Below are 16,787 nucleotides of genomic sequence, written 5' to 3' on the forward strand. Positions count from 1 at the left end.
CCCTGTCCCCATGGTCCTACACACCCTGCCCCCCCCCAGACACCCCCGGGTCCCCATCCCCAGCACCCCGTGCACTCACTGCACCACCCCATTCCCGTGCCGCCACCCCATTCCCGTGCCAACACCACCCCATTCCCACGCCGCCACCCGTCCCCGTTCCCGTTCCCGTTCCCGTTCCCATTGCCGCGGGCGGGGGCCGTGCCGTGCGGGAGGCGTCCGCCAGCGCCGGATACGGGAAGGGGCCGTGCCCCGCCGGGGGCAGCCCCGCCGCCTGCGTCACCCCCACCCCGGGGACTCCCCGTCCCCGTCCCCGCCGAGGCCGTGGCGCAACGCCGGGCACCCCGGGGCGGTGACACAGGGGGGGGGTCACAGTGCCACCCACGGCGACGGCGATGTTGGGGAGCAAAGCGCCTTTATTGCCGGGGTGCCACTGTCCTCGGGGGGGGTGCCACCATCCCCGGGGGGGTGCCACTGTCCCCAGGGGGATGTCATCGTCCCCGGGGGGTGTCACCATCCTGGGGAGATGTCACCGTCCTGGGGGTATGCCAGTGTCCTCAGGGGGATGTCACCGTCCCCAGGGGGGTGTCACCATCCTGGGGGGATGTCACCGTCCCTTGGGGGATGCCAGCGTCCCCGGGGGGGTGTCACCGTCCCCAGGGGGTGCCACCATCCCCGGGGGGCTCAGCAGAGCTGGAAGTAGAAGTCGAGGACGTGGCTGGCGTCGGGGTGCCGCGAGAGCCCCAGGGGCTCGTGTGCCCGCGCCGAGGTGCAGAGGAACCAGCCGGGGTTGGCGGCCGACTCGAAGCGCCAGAGCCCGTCCTTGTAGGAGCGGAAGAAGGTGAAGGGCGCCGAGGCCTCGCCGGCGCGGGGCAGCTCCGTGATGTTGGCGGCCTGCGGCGGTCACCGGTGTCACCGCGGGGGCTGCGCCAGCTGACGGTGTCTCCCCACCCCCCCCCCCCGATGCCACCACCCCCCCGGCACGGCCCCGTGAGCGTGGTCCCGGTGTGTCCCCGTCTCCTCTCTGTCACCTCCTTCCCCGTGTGGCCCCATCCTCACGTTGTCCCTGTCCCCATGGTGGTGCCATCCCCTATGTCCCCATCCTCGTGTTCCCCGTGGGTCTTGTCCCCATAGAGTCTCTGTCCCCATGGTGTCCCCAGCCCCGCAGTGCCCCCACCCCTGTGGTGTCCCCACAGTGTCCCTGTTGTCACTGTGACCCCATCCCCATGGTGTCCCCATGGTGTCCCCATCCCCATGGTGTCCCCAAGGCATCCCCATCCCCAAGATGTCCCCATCCCCATGGTGTCCCCATGCTATCCCCATCCCCGCAGTGTCCCCTTCCTCTTGACATCCCCATCCCCACACTGTCCCCAAGGCATCCCCATCCCCAAGACGTCCCCAACCCCATGGTGTCCCCAAGGTGTCCCCAACTCCATGGTGTCCCCACGCTACCCCATCCCCACAATGTCCCCATCCCCATGGTGTCCCCATCCCCATGGCATCCCCAGGCTATCCCCATCCCGGCGGTGCCCCCAACCCCACAGTGTCCCCAACCCCACGGTGTCCCCACGGTGTCCCCATCCGTCACCTCGAGCCTCAGGGTGGGCTGGGGGGCGGCGGGGCTGGCGAGGCAGCGGGTGCCATTCTGGATGCCCATGATGACGGGGAGCCGGGCGTGCTCGAAGGAGCGGTTGGGCACCCAAAAAACCTTCTCTGTGGGGACACCGGGGGGGGACGTGTCACACCGTCAGCCCCCCCCCACGTCCCCCCCGCGTGTCCCCAAGCCCCCGCTCACCTTCCAGCGCGGCGTTGGCGCCCTGCAGGTGCCCGGCCACCAGCTGGTCGTTGCGCAGGTACAGCGACTTCTGGTTCATGTCCCAGATCCTGCGGGGACACCGTCACCCCAATGTCCCCACCGGGACCCCCCGGCACCCCCGGGACCCCTCCGTGCCCCCCGCCCCTTACCGGTACTTGAAGACCTTGGTCTGCAGGGTGGGCGCGTGGCACGACGCCAAGCCTTCGGCCTCTGCACAGAGGATGAGGAGGGTGAGAGTGAGCGCTATGGGGCAGGCTATGGGGCTGGCCATGGGGCTGGCCATGGGGCTGGCTATGGGGCTGGCTATGGGGCAGGCTGTGGGGCACGCCGTGGGGCAGGCCGCCCCTCGCCTTTATAGCCCGCGGGCTCGGCGGCTCCCTCCCGAAATCGCCAGCCCGCGGAGGCGGGGATGGGGTGGGGGGCTGCCGGTGTTGCAAGCGCTCCCGGTTCCGCTTCCCCCCCCCTTCCCCAGCGCCCTCCCGGTGGCCCCGGTGCCGCTCACCCATGGGACGCCCCACGCCGCCCGCCCCGGCTGCGCTGCCCCGCTGGGGGAGGAAGGAAGGAAGGAAGGACGCGGGGGTGTTGCCACACTGCCAGCAGGGTGCGAAGGGCTCGCCCCACCCCCCCCACCCATGGGTGCTCCGTGGGGACAACGAAAACGCAGAGTAAGGTGGTGGGGGGGTAACCACAGGGAGGCGGAGGCGGCGGGGATCGAACCCGCGACCTCCCCGCTGCGAGCGCGGCGCCCTCCCCGCTGCGCCACCTGGCGGCGCGCGCCACGGAGGCGGCGGCGCATGCGCAGCGCGCGGCCGGGGGAGCCGCGGCGTGGGGAGCGGTGAGTGGCCGCCGCGGGGGGCGGCGCATGCGCGGTGCGCGGGGAGGGGGGCGGGCGGCGCATGCGCGGTGCGCAGCGGGGAGGGGGCGGCCCGGGGAGGGCCATGGCGGGCGGCGGGGGGCTGCGGGCCGCGGTGGCCGCCCTGGTGCTGGCGGCCTGGGGCGCCCACGGGCTCTACTTCCACATCGGGGAGACCGAGAAGCGCTGCTTCATCGAGGAGATCCCCGACGAGACCATGGTCATCGGTGCGGGGCGGCGGGGAGGGCACCGGGGGATTTGGGGGGGGGGGAGGGGCAACGGGGGTGAGGGGGGGGCACCGGGAATGGGGGAGGGGCGAGGGGGGGGCCTCGGTTATAAGGGGGGGCCTTGGGTTACCGGGGGGGGCCCCCAGGTTACCGGGGGGGGCCTCGGGTTACCGGGGGGGGGTCCCCGGGTACCGGAGGAGCAGCGGGGGGGGGTCCTGGGGGCACCGCGAGGCGCTGAGGAGGCCTCGGGGCTGAAGCGGTAACGGGAGAGACCCCCGGGAGTGGGGGGAGACCCCCGGGGGAGAATACCGGGAATGGGGGGGGGGCAAAAGGAGGGACCCCCGCGCACCCGGGAGGGCCCCGGGGCTGAGGGGGCAACGGAGAGACCCCGGGAACGGGGCAGGGAGAGGGGGAGAGACCCCGAGGGGGCGTGAGGGGGAAGGGCCGGAGTAGGAAGGGGGGGGAGACCCCCGGGAGTCGGGGGGGCGAGGGGAGAGAGCCCCGGAACGGGGAGAGGCAGCGGGGAGACCCCCGGGAATGGGCGAGGGCAGGGGGAGAGACCCCCGGGGAGAGAGGTAGCAAAGGGGGGGGGACCCCAGGGGATAGAGGGGGGGTGAGGAGAGAGACCCCCGGGAATGGGGACAGACAACGGGGAGACCCACGGGAATGGGGCCAGTGGGGGGGGGAGAGCCTGGGGGGGACAGGGGGAGAGACCCCCGGGGATGGGGGGTGACAGGAAAACCCCTGGGGAGCGAGGTAGCCACGGGGGGGGCACAGGGAGTGGAGAGGGGGGCGAGGAGAGAGACCCCGGGGAGCAGGGGGGGACACGGGGGAGACCCCCGGGGATGAGGAGGGGAAAGGGGGAGACCCCCGGGGATGGGGTGAGGAAAGGGGGCGACCCCCTGTGGGATGGGGGGGGCTCTAGGGGGGTTGAGGGGACTCTGGGGGTGTTGGGGGGGCTCTAGGGGGATCGGGGGAGCTCTGGGGGGGTCGGGGGGTTTTTGGGGGTGTCCGCGTCCCTGCTCCGACCCGCCGCCCCGCAGGGAACTACCGCACGCAGCTGTGGGACAAGCAGTCCGAGGCCTTCCTGCCCTCCACGCCGGGGCTGGGCATGCACGTGGAGGTGAAGGACCCCGACGGCAAGGTGGGCAGCACCGGGGGGGGAGTTAAGGGGGGGCTCGGGGGGTCTTGGGGGGGGCCGGTGACGACGTGTGGGGCTGTGTCCCCCCCCCAGGTGGTGCTGTCGCGGCAGTACGGCTCCGAGGGCCGCTTCACCTTCACCTCGCACACGCCGGGCGAGCACCAGATCTGCCTGCACTCCAACTCCACGCGCATGGCGCTCTTCGCCGGCGGCAAGCTGGTAACGAGGGGGGGTCCGGGGATACCGGGGGGGGTCTTACGGTGCCAGGAGGGGCGCGGGGAGGTCCCCCCCTAAACGCTGACCCCCCGTTTCCCCCCGCAGCGGGTGCACCTGGACATCCAGGTGGGCGAGCACACCAACAACTACCCCGAGATCGCCGCCAAGGACAAGCTGACGGAGCTGCAGCTCCGCGCCCGGCAGCTCCTGGACCAGGTGGAGCAGATCCAGAAGGAGCAGAACTACCAGCGGGTGAGGGGCCGCCCCACAACCGCACCCCAAAAACGGGGCTTTGGGGAGGGGTCTGCGCCCCGCTAACCCCCCGTCTCGGCCCGCAGTACCGCGAGGAGCGCTTCCGCATGACGAGCGAGAGCACCAACCAGCGCGTGCTCTGGTGGTCCATCGCCCAGACCGGCATCCTCATCCTCACCGGCATCTGGCAGATGCGGCACCTCAAGAGCTTCTTCGAGGCCAAGAAGCTGGTGTAGGAACCCCAAATCCTGGAGGGGACGCCCCAAAGCCCAGGGGGGCCGCCCCAAATCCTGGGGTGGTTCCCCCGGGCCCAGGGAGCCGTGGCCCCGCAGCCCCCGCAGAACGCCGGGGGGCTGGGGGCGCGCTGCCTGCACCCACTGTGGGGGTTTTTTGGGGATCAATAAAGTCTGTGGGGTCCCTGGGCGTGAGCTGGTGGTTTTTTGGCGTGCTGCTGGGGTGCGGATTGGGGTGGAGGGCTTTTTGGGGTGTTTTGGGGTGGATGGAAGGCCATTTTGGGTGATTTTTGGGGAGAGGGTGATTTTTCGAAGTATTTTAGGGTAGATGAGGAGCCTTTGAGGGAGCCTTTGAGGAGTTGGGGGGGCACTTCTTGGGGTATGGGGCTTTTGGGGATATTTTAGGGTGGGTAAAGGGCTTTTTTGGCGTGCTGTGTGCAGGGTACTTTTTGGGGTGGGGGGCTTTTTGGGGCAGTTTATGGCAGGTGGGGGCCTTTCTGGGGTGTTACGTGCAGGGCTACTTCGAGGCCAAGAAGCTGGTGTAGCCACCCCAAAACCCAGGGGGGCCATCCCAAACCTCGGGGGTTCCCCCGAGCCCAGGGAGCCACGGCCCTGCAGAACGCCAGGGGGCTGGAGGGGGCTGGGGGCGCGCTGCCTGCACCCACTGTGGGTTTTTTTGGGATCAATAGAGGCTGTGGGGTCCCTGGGCGTGAGCTGGTGGTTATTGGGGTGTTGGAGGTAGGGTGGATTGGGGTGGAGGGGGTTTGGGGTGGATGGAAGGCCATTTCGGGTGATTTTTGGGGAGAGGGTGATTTTTTGAAGTATTTTAGGGTAGGTGAGGAGCCTTTGAGGGAGCCTTTGAGGAGTTGTGGGGCACTTCTTGGGGTATGGGGCTTTTGGGGATACTTTAGGGTAGATAAAGGGCTTTTTTGGTGTGCTGTGTGCAGAGTACTTTTTGGGGTGGGGGGCTTTTTGGGGCAGTTTATGGCAGGTGGGGGCCTTTTTGGGGTCTTATGTGCAGGGCTACTTTGAGGCCAAGAAGCTGGTGTAGCCACCCCAAATCCTGGAGGGGACACCCCAAAGCCCAGGGGGGCCGCCCCAAACCTCGGGGTGGTTCCCCCGGGCCCAGGGAGCTGCGGCCCCGCAGCCCCCGCAGAACGCCAGGGGGCTGGGGGCGCGCTGCCTGCAACCACTGTGGGGTTTTTTTTGGGATCAATAAAGTCTGTGGGGTCCCTGGGCGTGAGCTGGTGGTTATTGGGGTGTTGGAGGTAGGGTGGATTGGGGTGGGGGGCGTTTTGGGGTGGATGGAAGGCCTTTTCAGGTGATTTTTGGGGGAGAGGGTGGTTTTGGGGGTATTTTAGGGTAGATGAGGAGCCTTTGGGGGGAGCCTCTGAGGAGTTGGGGGGCACTTCTTGGGGTATGGGGCTTTTGGGGATACTTTGGGGTGGATGAAGGGCTTTTTTGGCGTGCTGTGTGCAGGGTACTTTTTGGGGTGGGGGGCTTTTTGGGGCAGTTTATGGCAGGTGGGGGCCTTTTTGGGGTCTTATGTGCAGGGCTACTTTGAGGCCAAGAAGCTGGTGTAGCCACCCCAAATCCTGGAGGGGACACCCCAAAGCCCAGGGGGGCCGCCCCAAACCTCAGGGGGGTTCCCCTGAGCCCAGGGAGCCGCAGCCCCACAGCCCCCGCAGAACGCCGGGGGGCTGGGGGCGCGCTGCCTGCAACCACTGTGGGGTTTTTTTTGGGATCAATAAAGGCTGTGGGGTCCCTGGGCGTGAGCTGGTGGTTTTTTGGCGTGCTGCTGGGGTGCGGATTGGGGTGGAGGGCTATTTGGAGAGTTTTGGGGTGGATGGAAGGCCGTTTTGGCTGATTTTTGGGGAGAGGGTGATTTTTTTGAAGTATTTTAGGGTAGATGAGGAGCCTTTGAGGGAGCCTTTGAGGAGTTGGGGGGGCACTTCTTGGGGTATGGGGCTTTTGGGGATACTTTAGGGTGGATAAAGGGCTTTTTTGGCGTGCTGTGTGCAGAGTACTTTTTGGGGTGGGGGGCTTTTTGGGGCAGTTTATGGCAGGTGGGGGCCTTTCTGGGGTCTTATGTGCAGGGCTACTTCGAGGCCAAGAAGCTGGTGTAGCCCACCCCAAATCCTGGAGGGGACACCCCAAAGCCCAGGGGGGCCGCCCCAAACCTCAGGGGGGTTCCCCTGAGCCCAGGGAGCCGCAGCCCCACAGCCCCTGCAGAACGCCGGGGGGCTGGGGGCGCGCTGCCTGCACCCACTGTGGGGGTTTTTGGGGGATCAATAAAGGCTGTGGGGTCCCTGGGCGTGAGCTGGTGGTTTTTTGGCGTGCTGCTGGGGTGCGGATTGGGGTGGAGGGCTTTTTGGGGTGTTTTGGGGTGGATGGAAGGCCGTTTCAGGTGATTTTTGGGGAGAGGGTGATTTTTCGAAGTATTTTAGGGTAGATGAGGAGCCTTTGAGGGAGCCTTTGAGGAGTTGGGGGGGCACTTCTTGGGGTATGGGGCTTTTGGGGATATTTTAGGGTGGGTAAAGGGCTTTTTTGGCATGCTGTGTGCAGGGTACTTTTTGGGGTGGGGGGCTTTTTGGGGCAGTTTATGGCAGGTGGGGGCCTTTCTCGGGTGTTACGTGCAGGGCTACTTCGAGGCCAAGAAGCTGGTGTAGCCACCCCAAAACCCAGGGGGGCCATCCCAAACCTCGGGGGTTCCCCCGAGCCCAGGGAGCCACGGCCCTGCAGAACGCCAGGGGGCTGGAGGGGGCTGGGGGCGCGCTGCCTGCACCCACTGTGGGTTTTTTTGGGATCAATAGAGGCTGTGGGGTCCCTGGGCGTGAGCTGGTGGTTATTGGGGTGTTGGAGGTAGGGTGGATTGGGGTGGTGGGGGTTTGGGGTGGATGGAAGGCCATTTCGGGTGATTTTTGGGGAGAGGGTGATTTTTTGAAGTATTTTAGGGTAGGTGAGGAGCCTTTGAGGGAGCCTTTGAGGAGTTGTGGGGCACTTCTTGGGGTATGGGGCTTTTGGGGATACTTTAGGGTAGATAAAGGGCTTTTTTGGCGTGCTGTGTGCAGAGTACTTTTTGGGGTGGGGGGCTTTTTGGGGCAGTTTATGGCAGGTGGGGGCCTTTCTGGGGTCTTATGTGCAGGGCTACTTCGAGGCCAAGAAGCTGGTGTAGCCCACCCCAAATCCTGGAGGGGACACCCCAAAGCCCAGGGGGGCCGCCCCAAATCCTGGGGTGGTTCCCCCGGGCCCAGGGAGCCGCGGCCCCGCAGCCCCCGCAGAAGGCCGGGGGCTGGGGGCGCGCTGCCTGCACCCACTGTGGGTTTTTTTTTGGGATCAATAAAGGCTGTGGGGTCCCTGGGCGTGAGCTGGTGGTTATTGGGGTGTTGGAGGTAGGGTGGATTGGGGTGGGGGGCGTTTTGGGGTGGATGAAAGGCCTTTTCAGGTGATTTTTGGGGGAGAGGGTGGTTTTGGGGGTATTTTAGGGTAGATGGGGAGCCTTTGAGGGAGCCTTTGAGGAGTTGGGGGGCACTTCTTGGGGTATGGGGCTTTTGGGGATACTTTAGGGTGGATGAAGGGCTTTTTTGGCGTGCTGTGTGCAGGGTACTTTTTGGGGTAGGGAGCTTTTTGGGGCAGCTTATGGTGGGGGGGGGCTTTTTGGGGTGTTACATGCAGGGGCCAAGAAGCTGGTGTAGCCACCCCAAACCCTGGGGGGGTTCCCCCAAACCCAGGGGGCTGCCCCCGACCCCATAGAGCCACAGCCCTACAGCCCCCACAAAATGCCAGGGTCTGGGGGCGCGCTGCCCGCACCCACTCTGGGGTTTTGGGGGTGTTTTTTGGGGATCAATAAAGGCTGTGGGGTCCCTGGGTGTGAACTGGTGGTTAATGGGGTGCTGGAGGTGGGGGGGATTGAGTGGGGGGGCTTTTGGGGTTTCTTTAGGGTGGATGAGGGGCCTTTTTGGGGTGCTTTTTGGGGGAGGGGGTATTTTACTGTGGATGAGGGGCCTTTAGGGTCCTTTGTGCAGGGTGCTTTTTGGGGTCAGGAGGCTTTTTGGGGTAGTTTCTGGTGGGTGGGGCCTTTTTGGGGTGCTGTGTGTGAGGTGCATTTTGGGGTGGGGGGCTTTTTGGAGTACTTTATGGCAGATGATGAGCCTTTTTGGGGTGCTCGGTGCAGGGCTACATCTTTGAGGCCAAGAAGCTAGTGTAGCACCTCCTGGGGGGCCACCCCAAACCCTGGGGGGGTTCCTCCCCAAACCTGGGGGGCCGCAGCCCTACAGAACACCGGGGCACTGGAGGGGGCTTGGGGCACGCTGCCTGCACCCGCTGTGGGGTTTTGAGGGGGACATTTTGGGATCCATAAAGGCTGTGGGGTCCCTGGGCATGCATTGGTGATTTTTGGGGTGCTGGGGGGGGGGTTTGGGGTGGGGGGCTTTGGGGGATACTTATGGGTGGATGGGGGCCTTTTTGGGGTGCTCTTTGTGGGGTGCAGGTATTTTTGGGGGTACTTTGGATGAGGACCTTTTTGGGGTGCTGTGAGGGGGTGCTTTTTGTGGTACTTTAGGGTGGATTGGGGGCCTTTTTGGGGTAGGGGTGTTTTTTTGGGATCCTTTAGGGTGAATGAGGGGCTTCTTTTAGGGTGCTGTAAGTGGGATGCTTTTTGAGGTGGGGGTGCTTTTTGGGGTACTTTAGAGTGGATTGGGGGCCTTTTTGGGGTAGGGGTGTTTTTTGGGATCCTTTAGGGTGGATGAGGGCCTTTCTTTTAGGGTGCTGTAAGTGGGATGCTTTTTGGGGTACTTTGAATGAGGGCCTTTTTGGGGTGCTGCGGGGAGGGTGCTTTTGGGGATGGGGGTGCTTTTTTGTGATACTTTAGGATAGATGAGGGGTGTTTTTGAGGTGGGGGTGCTATTGGGGATACTTTAGTGTGGATGTGGTGCCTTTTGGGGGCGGGGGTGCTTGTTGGGGTCCTTTAGAGTGGATGAGGGCCTTTCTTTTAGGGTGCTGTAAGTGGGATGCTTTTTGGGGTTGGGGTGCTTTTGGGGGTATTTTAGGGTAGATGAGGGGTCTTTTTGGAGTTGCTTTTTGAGGTGGGGGTGCTTTTTGGGGACACTTTAGAGTGGATGTGGTGCCTTGTGGTGGCGGGGCTGCTTTTTGGGGTACTTTAGGGCTGATTGGGGTGGCGGTGTTTTGGGGGTCCTGCAGTGCGGACGAGGCGCACTCTCCGCCCCAAACACCCCAAAACCCCTCCCTGGAATCGGAAACCCCTCGGGGGGGGGGTTGCCCCCTTCTCCCCCAGCACCCAAGGGTGCCCCCGAGCCCCCCACACCGCCAGGGGGCGGCGGCGGGGCCTTTCCGGGCCGAAATGGCGGCGGCCTTCGAGCACCTGGGGCTGGACCCGCGGCTGCTGCGGGTACCGGGGGGGGACCGGGGGACACCGGGGGGGGTCCGGGGGGGGCTGTCCGGGCCCCCCCCGTGACTCTCCGTCCCCCCAGGCCGTGTCGGAGCTGGGCTGGGCCGCCCCCACCGCCATCCAGGCCCAGGCCATCCCCGCGGCGCTGGAGGGCCGCGACCTCCTGGCCCGGGCCCGCACCGGCTCCGGGAAGACGGCGGCCTACGGCCTGCCCCTGCTGCACCGCCTGCTGCGGGCCGCGGTGACGGGCGGGCACCGGGGGGTGGGGGGGCTCCATGGGGGGGGGGCACCCTGGGGTGGGGGCACCCTGGGGGGGGGCCATGTGGGGGCCATGAGGTGTGTGGGGTCTGTGGGGTGGGGGCTGTGAGAGGGAGGGGGGCACCCTGGGGTGTTTGGGATCAAAGGGGTGGGGGCTGTGGGGTGGGGGCACCCTGGGGTGTGGGCTCTGTGGGGTGGGGGCTGAGAGAGGGATGGGGGCCACGTGGGGGCCATGAGGTGTTTGGGTTCTATGGGGCGGGGGCACCCTGGGGTGGGGGCCATGTGGGGGCCATTTGGGGTGTGGGCTCTGTGGGGTGGGGGCTGTGAGGGGCATGGGGGCACCCTGGGGTGTTTGGGATCAATGGGGTGGGGGCTGAGGGGGATGAGAGCACCCTGGGGTGGGGGCTGTGAGAGGGAGGGGGGAACCCTGGGGTGTTTGGGGTCCATGGGGTGGGGGCTGTGAGAGGGATGGGGGCCATGTGGGCACCCTGGGGTGCGTGGGATCCATGGGGTGGGGGCTGAGAGGTGTGGGGGCCATGAGGTGTTTGGGATCTGTGGGGTGGGGGCTGACAGGGGGGATGGGGGCACGCTGGGGTGTGTGGACTCCATGGGGTGAGGGCTGATAGGGACAGGGGCACCTTGGGGTGTGGGGGCTCCATGAGGTGGGGGCTATGAGAGGGATGGGGGCACCCTGGGGTGGGTGGACTCCTTGGGGTGGGGGCTGAGAGGGATGGGGGCCATGAGGTGTGTGGGGTCTGTGGGGTGGGTGCTGGTGGGAGTGGGGGCACCCAGGGTTTGTGGGATCCTTGGGGTGGGGGCTGTGAGAGGGATGGGGGCCACGTGGGCACCCCGGGGTGTGCGGGACCCATGGGGTGGGGGCTGATTGGAACAGGGGCGCTGTGGGGTGTTGGGAATTGGTGGGCACTGTGGGGTGTGGGTGCTCCAGGGGGTGTCCAGCACCGGGGGGGGGGGGAACTGGGGCATGTGGGCTTCTTAAAGCATCACATGGAGGGGGGGGGAGTCTCTGTGGGGTTTGGGGGGCTCCATGGGGTGCCTGGGGGCTGTGGGGTTAGGGTTTTTTTGGGGCTTGGGGCGCTCCGTGGGGTGCCACAGGCTTTGGGGGCTCCGCGGGGTCCCACGGCGCAGCTCCCCCAGCCCCGCTGCCACCATCCCCGCGGTCCCCACCGCACCGGGGCCGGGTGGCGCTGACGGTGGCACCGTGGGGGGGGGGTTGCAGGCGCCCGGCGCGGCGGCGCAGGCAGTGCGGGCGCTGGTGCTGGTGCCCTCCAAGGAGCTGGGGCTGCAGGTGGTGCTGAGCCTGCGGCGCCTCGCCGCCTTCTGCGCCCGCCACGTGCGCGTCGCCGACATCTGCGCCCACACCGACCTCGCCGCCCAGAAGTGAGCGTCCCCCTCCCCTTGTCCCCTGTGTTTCCCCTTTCCCTGGGGGTGTCCCCGAGCGGGGGTGACCCCCCCACCCTTTTTTTTTTTGTGCCTTGTCCCCGAGGCCGGTGCTGATGGAGCGGCCGGAGGTGGTGGTGGGCACGCCGGGCCGGGTGCTGGCGCACCTGGAGGCGCGCAGCCTGGTGCTGCGGCACTCGCTGGAGCTGCTGGTGCTGGACGAGGCCGACCTGCTGCTCTCCTTCGGCTTCGGAGACGACCTCAAGGCCCTGCTGTGGTGAGGGGGGGGCCGGGGGGGCGCGGGGAAGGGGGTTATGGGGGTGAGGGAGGGGTTTTTGGGGGCGTTGGGGAGGTTTGGGGGCTCGTCCGGGACTGTGGGGGGTTGGGATGAGGGGAGGTTGTGGGGATATGGAGGGGGTTGGGGGGGCATTGGGGAAATTTGGGGGCACGTCCGGGACTGTGGGGGGTTGGTGGGGTGAGGGGAGGTCGTGGGGATGTGGGGGGGGAACTGGGGAGGCATAGGGGAACTTTAGGGGCACGTCTGTGACTGTGGGGTGCTGCCGGGGGTAGGGGCCATGGGGACATGGGTAGGGGTTTTGGAGGGGGCATTGTAGAGGTTTGGGGGCACAGCCATGAGTGTGGGGTGTGGGTGGGGTGAGGGGAGGCCATTGGGGTGCAGGTGGGGGCTTGGGGGGGCACTGGGGAGGTTTGGGGCATGTCCGGGACTGTGGGGTGCTGCTGGGGTGAGGGGAGGCTGTGGGGATGTGGGGGGGGGGTTTAGGGGGGCATCGTGGAGGTCCAGGGGCATGTCCAGGACTGTGGGGTGATGGTGGGATTAGGGGAGGCAGTGGGGACACGGGTAGGGGTTGGGGGGGGCACTGAGGAGGTTTGGGGGCACATCCAGAGCTGTGGGGTGCTGCTGGGCTGCGGGGACTCGGGGGTCCCATGGGATGCTCTGCGGGTTTTGGAGCACAACCAGTGCTGGGGGGGAGGTTGGGGTGCCCCCGCAGGCTGGGTGGGCACCGTCAGGCGAAGGGGAGTGGGGACCCCACTACGGGGCCAGCGCTGAGCCCCCCGTGCCCCCCCAGCCACCTCCCCAAGATCTACCAGGCGCTGCTCGTCTCGGCCACCTTCAACCCCGACGTGGAGGCGCTGAAGGAGCTGGTGCTGCACAACCCGGTGAGCGGGCGCGGCGGGGGGCTCGGGGTGGGCGCGGCAACCCCGGGGGCACCATTTAGGGGATCTGGGGGGGCTTCCCCCCGACCCCCCAGCCCTGATGGGGTGCTCGCAGGTGATAGTGCAGCCGCAGGAGCCCCGGCTGCCGGGCGGCGCGCAGCTGCAGCAGTGGGTGGTGCGCTGCGACACGGAGGAGGACAAATTCCTGCTGCTCTGCGCCCTGCTGAAGCTGGCGCTGCTGCGGGGCCGCGCGCTGCTCTTCGTGGGCGCCCTGGCCCGCTGCTACCGCCTCAAGCTCTTCCTCGAGCAGTTCGGCATCGCCGCCTGCGCCCTCAACTCCGAGCTGCCCGCGCGCTCCCGGTAACGTGCGGCGGGGACGGGGATGGGGTGCCCCGGAGGGAATTGCGGGGGGTTCGGGGAGCCAGGCTGCTGGAGGGAGGGGTATGGGGAGTGTGAGATGTGGTTTTGGGGGCACCCGTGGGGAACGGGGTGCTGCTGGGTGTCCCTAAAGGGCTGGGAGGGCGGTGGGGTGCTGAGGGATGGGGATTGCCCGCAGGGGACAGCCCGGTGCTCACGGGGTGCCCCGGGGTGTCTGGGGGATGTGGGGTGCGCTTGGGGTGCCCAGGGTAATGCCCGGGGGGGGCCCGGCGTTGGGGTGGTGGCGGGGGGGAGGTGGCGGTGCTGAGGGCCCCCCGCGTGTCCCCAGGTGCCACGTCATCACCCAGTTCAACCGCGGCCTCTACGACTACATCGTGGCCACGGACGAGGAGGCGCTGGAGGCGCCCGCGGGGCAGCCCCCACAGAAGAAGCGCAAGGGCGCTGCCGACGGGTGAGCGGGCACCCATGGGTGCCAGCGGGGCGATGCCCAGCGAACGGGGCCCAGGGTCTGGAGCAGCGTCCCCGTGTCCCCCCACGAGGTCCCTGTGCCCCCCATGGGATCCCTGTGCCCCCCATGGGATCCCTGTGCCCCCCATGAGATCCCTGTGCCCCCCACGATGTCCCCGTGCCCCACGGGGTCCCCATGCTGCAGGGATGTCCTTGCTCTGTCCGTCCCCATGCCCAGGGTGTCCCTGCGTTCCCCTGCTGGGGGATTTTCTCTTTTCTGGGGGATTTGTGCCAAGGGGAGGTCCCAGTGTCTATGCCCAGGGGTGTCCCTGTCCCCAGGCTGTCCCCTTGTTCATGGGGGGCTCTTTGCATCGGGATCTCATGTCCCCGTGGCCCCAGGTGTCCCCATAACCATGGGCATCGCTCAGGGGTGTCCCTATATGAGGGTGTCCTCATGCCCAGGGCGATCCTAAAGCCATGCCCACATGGGTGTCTGCCCCAGCTGTCCTCATCCCCATGGGGTGTCCCCTTATCCCCCCCCACCTTCCCCTTCCCCCCCCCCATCACATTTTCCCCCCTCCCAGCAAAGGCAAGGACCCGGAGTACAGCGTCGCGCGGGGCATCGACTTCCAAAACGTGGCCGCTGTCATCAACTTCGACGTGCCGCCGACCGTCGAGTCCTACATCCACCGCGTGGGCAGGTCCGGGGGGCTTGGGTGCTCGGGGGGGGGGGGCGTGGGGGCGGCCTTTTGGGGGTGCTTGGGCGGGCGCCCCACTGCTGCACCCCTCTGTGCCCGCAGGACGGCCCGCGCGGACAACCCCGGCACGGCGCTCACCTTCGTGCTGCCCGAGGAGCGGGACCGGCTGGCACAGATCGAGGACAGGCTCGCAGGAGGTTGGGGGGGGCTTTGTCACCGCGGGGTGGGGGGCACCGGGTGGCAAGGGACATCGTGGGGGTGTCCCCGAGGGCGCCGGGGGGCACGGGAGTGTCCCCAGGGAACGTCCCCGTGTGTGTCCGCAGAGAACGGCGGGTCCATGCTGCAGCCCTACAAGTTCTGCATGGAGGAGATCGAGGGCCTGCGGTACCGCTGCCGGGTGAGCACGGGCGGGGACGGGGACAGGGACGGGGACGGGGGGGTGGTGGCGGTGTCCCCTCCCCGGCTCTGACCCCGAGTCCCCCAGGACGCCATGCGCTCCGTCACCAAGCAGGCGGTGAAGGAGGCTCGGCTGCGGGAGATCAAGGAGGAGCTGCTCAACTCCGAGAAACTCAAGGTACCCCCGGCACCCCGAGGGGGCTGTGGGGTGGGCACGGGGGTGGGTGCGGGGTGCCAGGACCCCCCCCCTGACGTCCCCTCCCCGTCCCCAGACGTACTTCGAGGACAACCCCCGCGACCTGCACGTCCTGCGCCACGACAAGCCGCTGCACCCCGCCATCGTCAAGCCTCACCTCCGCAACGTGCCCGACTACCTGGGTACGTCCCGCGCCCGACGGCGGCTTCGGAGTGGCGGGGCGGGGTGGGGACACAAGACCCCAAAACAGGGAGAGGGGTGCAAGGCCAGGGGGTGTCCCCGGAAAGCGCTTCACCCTCTGATGCCCCGCTCCATGCCCGCAGTGCCACCCAGCCTCCGCAGCATCGCCAAGCCCAACCTGAAGAAGCACAAGCGGCTGCGGCTGTCCCACGCCGGTGCCGGCCGCCGCGGCGGCCCCACGGTGAGTGCGGGACAGTTGTGACCCAAAACCCCCCGGGCACGGGGGGTACCCACCTGTCCCCTGCTTTTTCAGGGTCTGACGCCGCTTTTCTCTGCCCTTACAGGCACGCCGCAACGCCAACCCACTGCAGAGCTTCAAGTACACCCGCCAGCGCACCAAGCGCCGTGCCACGAAGTCCTCCTGAACCCCCCCTGCCCCCCCGGGGGCTGTGCCCGGGACCACCGCAGCCGCCTCGCGGCCCCCCTGGCGGATGGGGTGTCCCTGGGGTGTCCCCTGCGGGCGGCCGCGCGCAATAAAGGTGCCGCTGGGCTGTGCCAGCCGTGTGGTGGGGTGCTTCTCCTGCCGGGCAGCGCCGTGCCCGCGGGCTGCGTGACGGTGGCAGGGGCACAGGGGAGGGTTGGTGACGCAGGGGTGGGAAGCCTCAGATGCGGGACAAAGGTGCCAGCGTGTTATCACCCCCCCCCTTATCGATACCAAGGCTGTAAATGGGGCCAAGGGCACAGCACGCACAGCAGTGCCAGCTTTGGACCCCCCCCATCCCCTCGAGGCACCCGTCACCCCCACCCCAGCACCACCACGGCACCACGGTGCCCGCCGCCCGCTGGCATCCGTCCTCCAGGGCTGGCAGGCGCCCGTCCCCCAGAGCCTGGCACCCGTGTGCCACCAGCACAGCGCCTTCGGGGCGCCTGAGTTCACCGTGTGCCCGCCTGCCCTGTGTGCCCGGCCCTGCCCGTGGCGTGCGAGACGGGTGGCAGCGCCGCGGTGCCCCTATCGCCCGCCGTTGCCTCTTATCGGGGCCTTGGTCTCTTATCGGGGCCGACGCTTCTCCAAGGCTGCCCGGTGGCCCTGAACCTTCCTGGCAGCTTGGTGGGGCAGAGGACTCTGAGGTGGGCACGGCAGCCCCGTTTCTGTTAACAGAAGCAGTTTCAGCGCCCCGTGGGGCAGGCAGGGAGGCGAGCCCTGTTCCTCCTTGCCCTCGCTGACTGGGCACGTGCTGTGGGGCACGCTTTGGCACCCCGGGGTGCCCGACGCTCCCTGTGCCAGGCAGAATGGGTTTCCCACGGCTGGCACAGCCTCGCCAGCGCCTCCTTGGGTGTTCCTGCAAACCCGCGGGGACGTCCCCAGTGGGCACAGCCCTGCCAAAACACGTAGGCAACAGCGGTGCGAAACTCCCCGTGGGTGACTCAGGTGCCCACTCCCTTGGGCAGGGGGGCACCCAGGCACCCGGCAGTCGGGGCACCTCCCCGCCGGGATGCGCCGGCTGACAGTGCCGATCG

The 16,787-nt window shown here is 67.5% G+C and overlaps 3 protein-coding genes across 4 annotated transcripts; 2 read left to right on the forward strand and 1 right to left on the reverse strand.

Moving 5' to 3' along the window:
• Positions 1-395: 395 nt before the first annotated feature.
• LOC311424284 (interleukin-1 receptor antagonist protein-like) lies at positions 396-2,408 on the reverse strand. 2 transcript variants are annotated; one of them, XM_084499294.1, is made up of 5 exons: positions 2,316-2,408; positions 1,963-2,023; positions 1,793-1,881; positions 1,586-1,710; positions 396-891 (listed from the first exon to the last, which is right to left on the reverse strand). In XM_084499294.1, the coding sequence occupies exons 1-5, from the start codon at positions 2,317-2,319 to the stop codon at positions 682-684; spliced, it is 489 nt and encodes a 162-aa protein (XP_084355420.1). In that variant the 5' UTR covers positions 2,320-2,408; the 3' UTR covers positions 396-681. The 2 variants fall into 2 exon arrangements, with proteins under 2 accessions (XP_084355420.1, XP_084355419.1); XM_084499293.1 differs by lacking the exon at positions 2,316-2,408 and having other exon boundaries at positions 1,963-2,252.
• Positions 2,409-2,723: 315 nt separating this feature from the next.
• TMED4 (transmembrane p24 trafficking protein 4) lies at positions 2,724-4,925 on the forward strand. The gene is made up of 5 exons (XM_084499292.1): positions 2,724-2,893; positions 3,937-4,037; positions 4,128-4,253; positions 4,356-4,502; positions 4,589-4,925. The coding sequence occupies exons 1-5, from the start codon at positions 2,752-2,754 to the stop codon at positions 4,736-4,738; spliced, it is 666 nt and encodes a 221-aa protein (XP_084355418.1). The 5' UTR covers positions 2,724-2,751; the 3' UTR covers positions 4,739-4,925.
• A 5,156-nt stretch (positions 4,926-10,081) lies between these two features.
• Positions 10,082-15,829, forward strand: DDX56 (DEAD-box helicase 56). The gene is made up of 14 exons (XM_084499273.1): positions 10,082-10,142; positions 10,225-10,383; positions 11,638-11,798; positions 11,905-12,075; positions 12,887-12,977; positions 13,090-13,334; positions 13,681-13,803; positions 14,384-14,500; positions 14,600-14,694; positions 14,821-14,894; positions 14,982-15,071; positions 15,166-15,271; positions 15,413-15,510; positions 15,614-15,829. The coding sequence occupies exons 1-14, from the start codon at positions 10,095-10,097 to the stop codon at positions 15,692-15,694; spliced, it is 1,659 nt and encodes a 552-aa protein (XP_084355399.1). The 5' UTR covers positions 10,082-10,094; the 3' UTR covers positions 15,695-15,829.
• Positions 15,830-16,787: the final 958 nt, after the last annotated feature.

This window comes from Aythya ferina (assembly GCF_964211825.1).
Source record: "Aythya ferina genome assembly, chromosome: 27".
Taxonomy (NCBI): domain Eukaryota; kingdom Metazoa; phylum Chordata; class Aves; order Anseriformes; family Anatidae; genus Aythya; species Aythya ferina.